Genomic DNA, 14686 nt, shown 5'->3' with positions numbered 1-14686 from the left:
AGTTACTTATTATGCTAACTAGGTTCTCATGCGCCACCCAGTGATTATAATTCTACCCGGAAGCTTGGTAGGGTAGGAATTTCCGGTTACGTCAGAGCGTCAGCACTCCATTAGAGCTGCAGCTGTTTTGAGGGAAACAACAACAAAAACGGGCTAACTGACAGCGCTCCCACAGTGACAGTCCGCTCTGAGCCCGACAACGAGGCCTCAAATCTGGAAGCTTAACCTTCATTTCCCACCCGGAGCTCCGCCGGCTTCTAACCACGGCCGCTCTCGGTGAGGAAACTCTGGCCTCCGCTTCCTCCTCCTCCGACTCGGACACCGGCGGAGCGTCGCCGCCCCCGCGGAAGAAGCACCGAGCCTCGGCGGCGGAGGGAGCAGGAGAGCCCGGGGCTTCAGCAGTTGTAACAGGCCTCTCCGGAATTGTCTTAGGACTTGCTACTCATTCTCCACACTCTCAAGCCACCTCAGCCATCCACTTTAACCGAAGTGTTGTCAATAACCTCAGCAGCAGTATGCAGTCAAACGGTGCAGGACAGGGACAGGAATCTACAGATCTCTCCTGCCTAAACAGCGCACAAAACGGGGAGTCATCGACGGCTGGTGGAACCCACTCCAATGGGCTCCTCTCCAGCACAGACAACGGGAATGGTGTCGGTACCAGTAATGGGTCTGCAACCGGGCCTGGTTCGGGGACTTCGGCGGCCCCTACGGCTTCGGGCTCGGAGGTCGGTTCTCTGAAAAAGAAAAAACGACTATCGCAAGCGGAGGAAGATGTCATCCGATTAATAGGGCAACATCTCCACGGACTAGGGCTGAAGTAAGTTTATTCAAAGTGGAGGAAAATAGAGCATCTACAGTTAGTGTTAGTGTTGAACATGTGAAGTTTAATCTACATAACGTGTGTTTCGAGTGAAACAACAGATGGTAAAAGCGCTGTTAGTGCGCTGACAGACACAAACATGGGGGGATGGGGCAGTTCGCCTGTGAGCTCGGCAGTTGGTAGAAAGAAGGGGTCCATCTTGCACAATAACAGTTAGCTTGGAAGCTAGCAGCATTAGCCTGCGCTTAGGCTGCTATGTCCTGACATTAAACCTTCACACAAATAAAACAAAGCTTGACATTTGTCTCCCTAACACATCCATCCATCGTTTAAGTAGTGTTATATGTAATTTACACCATGATGCGTTTAATCGTTTTTGCACAAATGCATTACATCATCTAACGTTATTTAAAGATCTATGTTATGGTTTGTCAAGCATAATGTCATGCTAATGGGTAACGTTGATTTAGCTTCTTTATTAAGTACACAAGCAGGATTATCGAGTTTGCAGTGTACGTATTTGCGTTTTGATGCTATTGCAAAGAAAATGCGGAGGAAATGTTAATGTGCGGTTTGTCAACGTCGGTTTTTGCCCCGATGGTGGTTTTCTTAATTTTCCAGCTCGGGAAAAACAATATGGTTCTTGCAAGACCGTGTGGGAGGATCATTAATAGGTCGGTCACACTGTTATAACTAGCATGGTTATGAAAACTGTCCTGGTTATTTTATTAATTCACATGCACCATTTGCACATCCTGGGCTGTCAAGTTGTTAAATTTATCATATTAATCGCCGTTTTGTGCATCTATCTCACGATCATCATAACTTCCTCTCTAGCTTCATGTATGTATTTTTCTGTCGTTGTCACCGTGTTGGAGCATCGTGTCAAGAGTCTGTAACAAATACTGACGCGTGTGTTTTTATTTAAAGACAGCAGTCGATACCGTAGGCGACAGTTGGATCTGTATTGAGCAGAATCTGTTGGTTTCATTGCAGCTGAAGAATGCACTTTCTACCAGCTGTTTCACTATGAGGTTTTCAAGAAATGTAGCCCTCCTCTTCAATGTGGCATTAGTAGTCACTGACATCCGCATATCTCTGGTATCCAGCTGGGAAAGTGTTTAAAAAGCCATTATAAAACACATCGCTATATTTACAAAGAGGCTGGGTCAGGGAAGGGGGGGACATGACATTGCCTGGAATGGAGAAGAGCCTCTACATTTCAATGCAAGATAAATCAGTGTAGCAGCCAGCTGGATGAGAGGCTCACCACAGAGCTGCTGCTGCGCCACTCCATTGATACCTGAGGATGATGTCATCATGCTGAAGGTGTCCACCACCCCCATCCCAAACCCACTTTCATTATCTCTCTCGCTCATATCTCGGCAGTCTTATTTGTGTTTTAGCACAGAGGTGGTGTTTGGATAGATAGTTATTCATGGTTGACTGAGAGGATGATGTCAACTGCAGTGGAGGCTCTGTTTATGTTAGCATTAGCCCACTGTACACAAATAATCCTCATACCTGCAGGGGGCTGGCTTTCTCCAGACACTGTTGGCCATGACATTGCTTTCTTTCTATTGTCAGCTAATGACGCTCTTGCTATTGGAGTGTTAAATTGCTGATCTCCAAACTACTCGCCTATTTACTTTTGGTAAACATGGCTGAGTCACAGTGATGAAATGTCAAAGGTGATACGATAATCAAAATAAGTTGGGTGATCTGCCTAGAATTTGCACTTCTTTTAATCATGAGCTTACTTTCTCACCAGACTGATGAGCTCCCATTTTTTTTTTTTTGAAAGTCCAGAATTGCTCCTTAAATCCCCAAATCCTTATCTTGCCACTTAAATCTCAAGTTGAACTCGTCATTGAATTTTCATTTGAAAGCTACCCTCCCCTTTCTTTCATTCTACCTGTCTTGTGTCTATATGCCTAACTTTGACTGCCCCCCCCCCCCCTATCTGTGTCTCTGCAGTCAGACAGTGGACCTGCTGATGCAGGAATCGGGCTGCAGACTGGAACACTCCTCAGCTACCAAGTTCCGCAACCACGTCATGGAGGGGGAGTGGGACAAGGTTGGTTTTGGGTTACCGTGGTTACATAATGGCACGCACATGAATAAACAGGGGATCGGGGAACTTCCTAGTGATCTGTTGTCTGTACTGAACTTCTTCTATTACATTTATTTGTGAAGATTGTCTCCTATGAATAGGCAAAAGCAAACATGATTCCTGTTTGGAAAGCATAAACAAAGTGGCCCCAGTTGTAGAAACTCATACTATTTTTTTGATGAGTACCAATTAAACTGTTTTCTTGACCAACAGATCTTACTGTTGAAGTGCCATTTGTCACCTAAACTAGCAATTACAGAGCGCATAGCTTTCTTTACTTGAGTCTTGCATAATTAATGTATTACGGGTCATGTATTATATTTGACAAAACATTTAATCGGCTACTTTCAATACTAATATTTAGCTCAGGGAAAAAACCGACTTCAGGTGGTTACTCATCGGGTTTTAAATTATTATGTAACAGTACATAGTGGAATAAAACTGCTCTTTATTTTAAAGCCTACTCCAGGAAACCATTTCTGTCATTTTTATAGCAACATAACAAGGCACACATCCCAATCTCTGCCCATTTTTTTTTAATTCAAGATCACAATAATGGTTTATCAGAACACTATAATCATAGCCAGGCATTATTGCAGCATGTTGTCAGGGCTCCATTTGGATGATCATTTAGGTATCGCGAAATCATCAGGTTTATATTAGCACATTGTAAAACGTGTTGGCGCTATTGGCTCCTAAATCTACACTCGGCTTGATTACCCCTTTATCGCTGGAGATGACTCATTTCAACATATTAGAGCCTATTGAAGCACACGTCTTATTACAAATGGCCTTGTGTGTCCTCTGGAATAATTACCCTAAGCCAGAACTGCAGGACTGAAAATTAACACCAGAGTTGAGCTAAACGGTGGTTTATTTTTTGATTGTGGTGGAATTGGTTTGTACTCTCCAATAACCAATCATGGATCAGGGAAATCGTTTTTTGTTATGGGTGTTATATCATTTAGAATTTTATCACAGCATATAGACATCAGTCCGTTGGTGAAGTCGGTTTTCAATCATCTTGAACAAGGAAGTGAGCACAAGAACTGTATTACCGCTCATGTGTTTTTTTTCTGTGTATGCATGGAAACTGCTGAGCTAACCATTTCTCTCTCTGTCTCTCCCCTCCATCACCCTCCCTTTGTTTTGATCCAGGCTGAGAATGATCTCAATGAGCTGAGAGCACTGATGCATTCTCCCAATGCCATTGTGGTAAGCTCCCCTTCAACTGAACTGAATGACGGCCAGTCTGGAGGTTCTCGAATAGTTACCGTTATAATGCAGGGCCGCAGGTTCACTGAAAGCTCACACGTTCTGGATGACGCCTCGCAAAGTATAGCTGCAGTACGGACACCGCGTTACTATTAGGGATTTCAAGCAAAACGCTGATTAAACCTAATAGAATCAAATAGGCCTATTATCTTTATTAATATATTATATGTATCTAGAGCTCTACTGATATAAGATAAAGTATATCAATAACAAATAAATTAAAGCACAGAAAACATATTTTTCTCCTTTGTACACATTGTCCACTGAAGATAACTGACAAGTTCCTTTTTAAATGTTTAAATATCTTATTTATTATATATCATTGTCACAATCAATTTTAATTAAACATATAAATGGAGACTTGAAAATCTTAATTTCTTATGTGTGTATTAAAGGTCCCATGTCATGGCCATTTCTACTGATCATAATTCCATTGTTGAGGTCTACTAGAATAGATTTACATTGTTCAATGTTCCAAAATCACATTGGTTTTCTCATACAGCATCTCTGTATAGTATATGTACACTCTCTGTCCTACACGCCTTGTTGGAGCTCCTGCCCCCCCCTCCCTATGAGATCACTGTGCTCTGATGTGTGTTTATGTGTTACAATGGCGTTTGTTAGCAACCAGAAAATGACACCAGTAAGGACAAACAGATGAGAAGGCTGCGTGGGGACTGGGTGCCGTGTTGGTGGGACGTTGCAGCGCTCGCTGCTCCGCTCGAGGAGTGGACAGTGTGAGCTTGATTACTGGTGTCGTTTCCTGGTTGCTGCGTGGGGCTGCAAGAAACTGTGGAACTCAGCCTGAGCACACACACACACACACACACACTTCAGTGTGTGGCAAACTGTGAGTGGAGATCCACGGAGCCGCGGCTGAGAAAAGATAAGGCTGAGTGAGTGTGTGTGTGAGAAGCTCCACGGATTGGTCCATTTGGGCCTGGGTATGGTCACGTCACTGTACTCAGGAAGAACAAAAATGGAAAAAGAAAAATCTCCAACGAGGCGTTCTGGGGCAGCATAGACAGGTATTTTCTGTGTTAGAGTTTTACTCGCTACAGGGTGTACTTTGAGGGTTTGGGACTTTGCAGACTGTTTACATGCAGAAAAAGCTACATAACACACAAGGGGACGGGTAATAACCGGAAAAGCATGACATGGGACCTTTAAAATAATTACTATCAGCAATTCCATTGTTATAAGAATTTTTAAACAACTTTTAATTTGGGTGTTACTGCAAGAGTATAACCATTGCTATATCCCAATTTGAGTATGTACTTCTTCCAAATTGAAAAGTTATTTAATCTTAGGTGCACTAACTTCTCATAGATTAAAGTATGCCTGCCAATTTTGTATTATTTCTGAGTGGGATTAAGCTACAATTGTTGTCCCACAATGCATGGCATACCGAGGGAAAAAAGGCAACCCAAACCCTAACTAATGGATGGTAAAACTATGGCTCGGAACAAAATGTTTGAAAAAATAAACGGTTTTTAGAAGGAAAAAACTGCAGATATCATAATAAGCAGTTTGGAAGGCTTTTATGTGCTGTTAAAACAACTTATTAATGCATTGTGTATATTATACCAACTACCAAAATGTATACTGTATACTATATTTCTAAAATGGTACACACTGCATCATATTAGTTGGAAATGGGACTTAGCTCTGGCCAATCAGCCCCACGTAGCATACTAATTAGCGGACAAGATAAGCTTCAAAAACAGTCCCGTGTGTCTCAATCAAGAAGCTGCTGCTCTGTGTCAGGAGTCGGTTTAACTGCCTTCACCAGCTGGGTTATTGACCAAATGGCTGCAGCTGTTGATTTTCAGCTGTACAACATGGGTAGCCATTTTAGGTCTTGAGTTGTAGCAGGTTTTGTTGTCATTGTCAACATTTATTTTTTCTCTGCCGTTCTAGTTGCCAGTTTACTTATTCAGCAGGTCTACTTTAGGAGCTGTATGTGTTCTGTCACTCTTTATTTGTAGACTTTTTGTGGGCGAGTGTTTTTTATGTTATTGGGTGGTACATTTAACTGTACTTCAGCTCCTACTGGGGACTTGAGATAAGAGACTCTGTAAACACTTGTTAATGGTCTTCCATATAAAGGAAGAAGGCTATCGTCATAACCTTATTGACATTGGTTTCATGTGTAAATTATGTCTGCACAATGCTATCACTATTATTAGTTTTGTTCGCTAATCAAAGCTTTTTGTGTCCTTCTGTAATTGTGGGTACTAGCTTCTATTGTTCTTATCATTATCACAGGCAAACCTAACACCGTTGTATAAGATTAGTTGTTATTATTTTCTTCCTTCCTTTGTATTTTTGATAAATTATCTTCTCTGTACTTATGTATCTCTTCCTCTCGTCAGCGTATGAAGTTCCTGCTGCTACAACAGAAGTACCTAGAATATCTGGAGGATGGTAAAGTCCTGGAGGCTCTGCAGGTGCTCCGGGGAGAGCTGACACCCCTCAAGTACAACACAGATCGCATCCATGTACTTAGCGGGTACGAAGTTTGATTCTGTGTCATAACAGTCATCCAAGTCCAACCAGTCTACCAGACACATCTACAAACTCAGTAAAAGTTCAAACCAGTCAAATTCACCATAAAATTGATACTTTTGTTGGGTATTTATCTTCTACAGTCAGGGAAAGTGTCATTATTGATAATAGTCATGTGGTCTTTAAGAACTAGCTTCCGTATTTACCCCAGCTCTTCTTTTTGTCCTAACTGTGCTTGTGGAGATTGCTTACCCTTACCATGTTAAAATCAATGGCTTGTCTCAATATTTATCCATGATCTTTAGTTAATAATTGTGCCCTCCTCTGGAATACACTCTAAAGGTGTCAGTAACTGAAGGATCCTCTAATCCCTGGTCGGATCCATACGCGGTGCCCAAACACATTCCTGTGATCCATTACCTAATCAATTAGTTTGTATTGATCACCCTTACACTGCCGACAAGCCTGTTTGTGGTAACAGACTGTCACTCAGTGTAATCTATTGATCCGTTAGCCTGATCAATCAGCTGTGTCAGAATGTGTCCTTGACTCTGTCTTTACATTTTCTGAGAGCTAGCTCTTAAAACAAAAACTGCCTTTCACACGTCTAGAACTTTCATTCAATGTTTGTTTTTGTTTGTATTCAGTCTGTTCGTGATGTAGTACTTCATTAGTAGCCACATTTTCACTGCATACTATGGTTTGGCACGGCTCAACTAGCTTGGAGAGGTTCTTTTTTGTTTCCAATCGGCTAAAGTTTTTAACAGTACCTGAAACTTTTTTAGTTTTACCTCGGTCGAGTGAGAAGGTGAAGTAATAACACTGCAGACCACTGATTGGTCGTAGAGGATTGACACAAACCAGACATTATTTAACAGCCAAGCTACTGTTAATAGCAGCCATACATTTATTTATTTATTATTATTCACACGTTGTGGTGTGTTTTACTAAAGTGCAGATGTTTTTTCTGTTTAATTGCAGATGAAAGTCTCAATGAAGGAACACACCACTTCTTTCGCATGCCATCACTATGAACATTTAGCTGAGAGTATCCCTACCTTAAGTGGGTAATATCTGCAGTGGAAAAATAAATCAAGAAAATTACCTACAAAAAAAACAAGTCAAGCTGGGTGCTAGCATGCAATGGAAATGTGGCATTTTCCCCTCCTTATATGAATAGTTTAATACTAGCTTGTGTTCTTGCTCTTATCAAAATGTAACTTGCTTGTTTTTTATTTTTGTTGTGATGGTCATTTCATTGTTTGTGTTTTTATTTCTGAGCGGTGTGCTTGTGTCCTCCTGCAGGTACCTAATGTGCAGCCATGCTGAGGACCTGAAGGCTAAGGCAGAGTGGGAGGGCAAGGGCACCGCCTCACGCTGCCGACTGCTGGACAAACTACAGAGTGAGGAGACATTTGTCGAACCTAGAGCTCACACACACATTCCTGACTTCATTGCCACTATATACATAACCCCTGTGTCTTCCTTTATCTCTCTTTGTAGCGTACCTGCCACCTTCTGTGATGCTGCCCCCTCGGAGGATGCAGACACTGCTGCGGCAAGCTGTGGAGCTGCAGAGGGACCGTTGCCTCTATCACAACACCAAGCTGGACAGCAGTCTGGACTCGGTCTCTCTCCTCCTCGATCATGTCTGCAGCAGGTCTGTACTGCATAGCCCTCACTGGTAAATGATCATACTGCAGCATCTTATATTTATGTATCAGTTGACCTCCTGTAGAGGCATAAGCACTGAAACGCTTGCTTTGTGTTTGTCTTCTGTGTCTGAAGTCTTATTCCTTTTATGTCTTGCCCTCAGCATCTGTTTATGGCTGCACTGCTCTTCTTCTATTCTTATCATTGCTGTGCATTTAATGACTTGAGATATAAGCTGATGGAAGCTGCTGTTTCAGACTCACACAATGAAGATTTTCTCTCCGTAACACAGGAAGCAGTTCCCCTGTTACACCCAACAGATTCTCACAGAGCACTGTAACGAGGTGTGGTTCTGCAAATTCTCAAATGACGGCACCAAACTAGCCACTGGCTCCAAAGACACTACGGTCATAATTTGGCAAGTGGACCCGGTAAGTCCAATAAATAACTTCTAAAAATACACATGCTGCTTTTATTTTCTATGACCTTGTCCACAGCTAAAATAATCCTGCAGGAATTGTGTGGCCTGGGGCCTCATTTATAAAGCCTTGCGTAGGATTCACGTGGGAAGGTTGCTTACGTAGGACAAAGCAAATACATTTTGACATTTTCCGATTCATAAAACACTGCCTACCGGCGTAGGACTTGCGTGCGGCACGTCCTACGCCGGTTTCCCTTTTTATAAATTACATTCAACTTGAAATGCGGCGCAGCTTTTGTGGGCTTCACGTAACACCCATATCTGCCTATAAACGCCCATTCATTCATTCATTTTGACTGACTGCATGGAGAAGATCGCAGGAAATGACGACAGAACAGCTAAAAGACATCTCACACCGTGTCAGATTTTGGTTATTTTAGGGAGGTGGAAATAAATGATATTGTTTGGTGGATGCAGTTTGAACCAGAGTAGCAGCATGGAGGTCGGATCGTCACCAACATAAATAAATAAGTGATCCGACAAATTACACATAACAGGCAGTGTGTTTGTGCCGGGGACAGGAGATATGGGCTCAGAACAGTCTCATAATACACACATGCACACATTCACACTTGTATTTCCGGATCCACACTTGTGTTTTTCAATGCACACACAAATGTGTTCCGTTTCATATACATAAAATCCAAATACAGAAAAAAGTTTTACATATGGATTTTTGATCCTCACATATTTGTTTTCCGTGCGCTCATGTGATTGGCTTAGAATTGAGGAGACATGTGATTGGCTATAGATAGAAACAATTACAAGTACGAATCGGGTGAGCATCAGGGGAGTCTCAAAAAACCCACACACGAATGCACAGCGATCCATGCACAGAAAGCGGTTTGTGTTTGCAGGTGCAGCGGTTTTAAACGGAAAACAAATATGTGTGGATCAAAAATACATATGTAAAACTTTTTTCTGTATTTGGATTTTATTTACATGTACCGGTATATGAAACGGAACACATTTGTGTGTTCATTGAAAAACACAAGTGTGGATCCGGAAATACAAGTGTGAATCCTTCTGTGTGCATGTGTGTATTAAGAAACTGTTCTGAGCCCATAAGGAGACCCCCCCCGCCCCATGATGAGATCGGGAGATCCCTGCGGAGTGGAGTCAATTCATGTTTATTTTTTTTTATTTGGTGGTTTGTGTTCCAGCTGTCGATCAGCTGTGCGCTGCACTGTCTCCACTGCAGCCTGTGCGTCTCAACCCCCCCACCGGTTAAAGGAAATAAAACTAATGTGTTGAGTTACATATGGTGTTCTTAGTTTCCATACCTCCTGTGTTTTATCAGCGACTTATCAATTCAGAGCAAACGGCATAAAACATGATTAAACATGATAGTATATAAAACCATGCTCGTATCTACAACCTATAGAAATACAAAACGGCGTCAGTTTAGACGTAATTCTGTCCTCCTGCTTACCGTATCATTTATGAGAAAACATTTCATAACATTAACACAACATATTCGAGGTGGTTTTAAATAACATATCCGTATTTATTTATTTCTCCCAGTTATGTTTTTGTGTGCACTGAGGAGTCTCAAACAGGCGTTTGTTTAATCATTTTAAGATTGGCTTTAATCAATGTTTGAAAATGAATTCTTCATATATGATAAATGAGGTAACATTTTATTTATGGTATTATTTCCACATATTTCTCTCCATTCTTCCTTCTGCCAACGGTGTCGCAGTTTCTCGTCTCTCCCGTTTTTGTGCTTAGTGCGTACGCATGGGTCAGAGCGCAATCTTTTGAACGTACGCACCGTTTATAAATGAGGCACCTGGGCATTTGCAGGCATGTTTCTTTTGGCATTTCCAAGAACTTTTATAACTTTTTAAGAATTTAGTATGACATTTAATTCAAATAAACACAAGTTAGAAACTGTTTTAATTTCCATCTTAGATTACAAGATATTATTTATAGAAGTTATTACTCTTAGGCCTTTAAAGGAAGTCTGTTATTTTCTTGGATTTATTAATAGTTTTATTGCACCCTTAACTTTAGTTGGTTTTCTCTTTTTGTAAGGAACACTGGTTTTTATAAAAGTAGGAGTCCGTTTATCTCATATCTACCAGATAACAACCACCATTTTGGGACAAATTGCGTCCATTTCACAGAAGTGGCTTCTCCTCCAGGGTCTTTTAATGTTTGTTGGAAACCTTTTCAAATATTTGTTTGAATTTAGTCCACATTTAAAATGGAAAGAGGAACTAATTGCCACGCATATTTGACTCAGTTATATACTTTTGGAGCCGTCCCAAATCGTTTTTAATTTCATGGAACATGCACTATGACTTTGGTGTATAAATGTGCAACCCTAGCCGCACCACAAACAATAATTAATGTCACCGTTAACCTCTTGTTCTTGTCTCTGTGTAGGAGACCCACCAGTTAAAGCTGCTGCGGACCCTTGAGGGTCACGCGTACGGCGTCTCCTACTTAGCCTGGAGTCCGGACGACATGTACCTGATCGCCTGTGGACCTGACGACTGCTCCGAGCTGTGGCTCTGGAACGTTCAGGTAACATTTCCCCTTCGTTTCACTCCCCACAGTGCATAATCCTGTACTTGTGATACCTCTTAACCAACCGTGTTTCCCTAGGCCAGCTCCGGACATTTTTCAGTGCACTAAAGCATGGATGTCAAAGGCTTGAGCGGTCTAATTTAAATTCAGTAAACAAGCGGAACAGAAGAACAGGCCTTAAGCCTCCCATAGATACTCTGTAGGCTGTGTGTACTCAATGACCTTCCCCTCCCCTTTTACTTTGCTTTCATCCACCCCTCCCCCGCTCCTACTTAATGTTTTTTCTTGCCGTCTCCCTTCCCCCCCCCCATATTTCTCTCCTCTTCTGTTTTTCCCACTATCTCTGACAATCCCCTCGATGAGCAGACGGGGGAGCTGCGGACCAAAATGTCCCAGTCCCATGAAGACAGTCTGACCAGTGTGGCGTGGAACCCCGACGGCAAGCGCTTCGTCACCGGAGGGCAGAGGGGGCAGTTTTATCAGTGTGTAAGTGACTGACTTGTTTACCTGAACAGTATCGCTTTGATGTGTTTGGACCAGTAAATCTGCTCCTATGTTATCTGTCCGTTTTCCTTTTAACAATTAGATGGATGCCCTTTTTTTTATTATCACAAATTGAGATATTATGAAGTAAGACCAAACTGTAAATATACGGTATACACATCAACAGTAAACATATTTATTTCTATAGAGTTCTATAGAAAAAAACAATATAAAATGTAAAGAGTTATGGATTCTCTCTGTATTTAATCAATGCTGGAAGCAGGTGAGGGCGTCAAAAAAAGGGCTAGTCACTGTATGTGAGTCTTACATATTTATATATATATTGCTGCTCAAGTGTTGTTCTGACCTTAAGCAGACCACTCCAAGATAATTAGATATTTCTGTGTATTGATTTTTCTAGCCATGAACCTGAGGAACCTATAAAAATCTTTATTTTCTATCATATTTTGTTGCCTGTGTGTTGTGCATGACCAGGTCTATGTTTAGTTAATAAAGTCTGTCAATATCAGTAAGCTTGAAACATTTGGAGCTGTTCCACCCTCATTTAAGAAGCTGGCAAACTGCGAAAAGCAATAAGATCATCTACCAGATTAAATAGGGAGGCCATACTGTGTCCGTGTCTTCATCTCCCTGTTGAGAATGAGTTTTGAGGTCGCTGCATTCTGTTTTCAGGACCTGGACGGTAACTTGCTGGACTCCTGGGAGGGCGTCAGAGTGCAGTGCTTGTGGTGCCTGGGCGACGGCAGAGCAGTGCTGGCCTCCGACACACACCAACGTATCCGGGGGTACAACTTTGAGGACCTTACAGACAGAAACATGTATGTGGCAGCCCTTCTATTTCCTTTTCTGTGGTATATCTATATGGTTCAATTAGAAGTCGAAAATACAACATTTTGCTAATGAATGCTAGCCAATAGAGGTAAAGCAAAAAACTATCCCAAAAACACATTTAGGTGCTTATTTGACTTCTCTTTGTCTATTTGTGTCTGTATATTTCTCCAAAGAACACCAAAAGCTAGATCATGTCTCAATTGCACATTTAAACATAACACTTCAGAAAACTTCTATTACATCCCAGTATTTATATTAATAATAATATGATTTATATTTATTTTAAGGTAAGAAACCAGCTCTGGACATTTCTTGGTGATTCTTATTAGTGTTTATCCTATTACTCTGTAGTGTCTTTCAAATTGTATGTAATTATTTTCTGAGGGTTTTTACAGAGGTGTTTGTTATGGCTGTTGACAGTATGTTCTGATTAGAGGTATTCAAATGTCCCCCTGTGCAAATATTAAACCCATTGAAATAAAATATTTCAACAAAAAGTTTATACAAATTGACACGGATAAGATAATACTTCTTTATGTAAGAAATCAACTGGGGAAGTTTCCTGATGATGTGTATTATTATTATTATTATTATTATTATTATTATTATTCATCTTTAGTGTCTCCTTCATTGTCCTACACATTTAGTATACTTCCATTATTTAATAAGATGTCTGACTGCTTGTGCCTTGTTTACATGTCCTTCACAGAGTCCAGGAGGACCACCCTATCATGTCTTTTACTGTTTCAAAGAACGGAAGATTAGCTTTGTTAAATGTAGCAACTCAGGTAAGCTTTCTGACCAACTCTGCCATCACTAATATCTGTTTATTCGCTACTAAAGCGCACTTTTCTGCAAAACACTATGCAAGACGTTTCAGCGCTTAAAGGCTATTCTTTCTTCGACAACGTTTTCATAGGGAGTGCACCTGTGGGACCTTCAGGACCGGGTGCTGGTGAGAAAATACCAAGGTGTGACCCAGGGCTTCTACACTATCCACTCCTGCTTTGGAGGACACAACGAAGACTTCATTGCCAGTGGCAGCGAAGGTAGAGTCACAGTAATAACACCATAACTGTTGATTTGTAAACTATATTACCATATTTTCCTTCTGTGAACTTTTGAAGAGTCAAGAATCTTGCGTCCTCTTAAATATTTTTTATATTTTCCATAACATTATCCATGTGTTCTCACAATATCTCCACTGCCACTGGTTTTATTTCCTTTAAATCTCTTCTCCACAGACCACAAAGTGTACATCTGGCACCGACGGGGTGAACTTCCCATCGCTGAGCTAACAGGTCACACGCGCACCGTTAACTGTGTGAGCTGGAACCCGGTCATCCCGGGGCTCTTGGCGTCCGCCTCTGATGACGGCACAGTGCGCGTCTGGGGCCCTGCGCCCTTCCTCGACTCACAAGAGGCGGACGGGCTCAACGGTAAATGCCAAATTTGGTTTCCCCATAGTTTCCAACACCCAAACTTGAGTTAGGAGAGATTTTGCACTTTCTGTTGTGTTAGATATTCTGGAATTCACAACTTTTTATACGTCTTTATTTACCCAATCTCTTTTCCTTTCTTCTCAGAAAACTGCAGTAACATGGACAGTTGATGGTCACTTACGGAGCAGATGACGTCACTCTCTGATCGCAATCCAAGAACCCAACAATGAAAAGAAATCGGGCAAATAAAATCCAACACCAAACTGAAGAAAGAGGAGAATAACAAACAAGAAAAAAACACCCAAGAGAAAAAAAAGGAAAACAGAAGCGAGAAAAATGTGTCTCCTGACTGGCCGTTGTCTCCCAAAAAACGGTGGAGGTTATGACGGACAATTTCAGGTCCTCTTCCAAAAACCTGACCCAGAGGAAAACCAGCGGGGATACGGCAGCCATCCACTGGTGATCTGTAACGGCTGTTCCTCCTTCAAAAGTTCCTTTCCCCCCCCCCCCCACCCCCCTAC

The 14686-nt window shown here is 41.6% G+C and overlaps 1 protein-coding gene across 2 annotated transcripts; it reads left to right on the top strand.

The window, feature by feature from the left end:
- Nucleotides 1-72: 72 nt before the first annotated feature.
- LOC104942194 (WD repeat-containing protein 26) lies at nucleotides 73-14532 on the top strand. Of its 2 annotated transcripts, none has more exons than XM_010767393.1 (14): nucleotides 73-820; nucleotides 2801-2900; nucleotides 4095-4151; nucleotides 6587-6723; nucleotides 8025-8122; nucleotides 8223-8379; nucleotides 8665-8803; nucleotides 11245-11385; nucleotides 11755-11874; nucleotides 12565-12710; nucleotides 13433-13511; nucleotides 13643-13772; nucleotides 13968-14162; nucleotides 14310-14532. In XM_010767393.1, the coding sequence occupies exons 1-14, from the start codon at nucleotides 516-518 to the stop codon at nucleotides 14333-14335; spliced, it is 1830 nt and encodes a 609-aa protein (XP_010765695.1). In that variant the 5' UTR covers nucleotides 73-515; the 3' UTR covers nucleotides 14336-14532. The 2 variants fall into 2 exon arrangements, with proteins under 2 accessions (XP_010765695.1, XP_010765694.1); XM_010767392.1 differs by having other exon boundaries at nucleotides 8223-8403.
- The last annotated feature ends 154 nt before the right edge of the window (nucleotides 14533-14686 follow it).

Source organism: Notothenia coriiceps, unplaced genomic scaffold, assembly GCF_000735185.1.
Source record: "Notothenia coriiceps isolate Sejong01 unplaced genomic scaffold, NC01 NC01_scaffold00004312, whole genome shotgun sequence".
NCBI lineage: Eukaryota > Metazoa > Chordata > Actinopteri > Perciformes > Nototheniidae > Notothenia > Notothenia coriiceps.
This window is presented reverse-complemented; position numbering and strand designations above follow the sequence as displayed.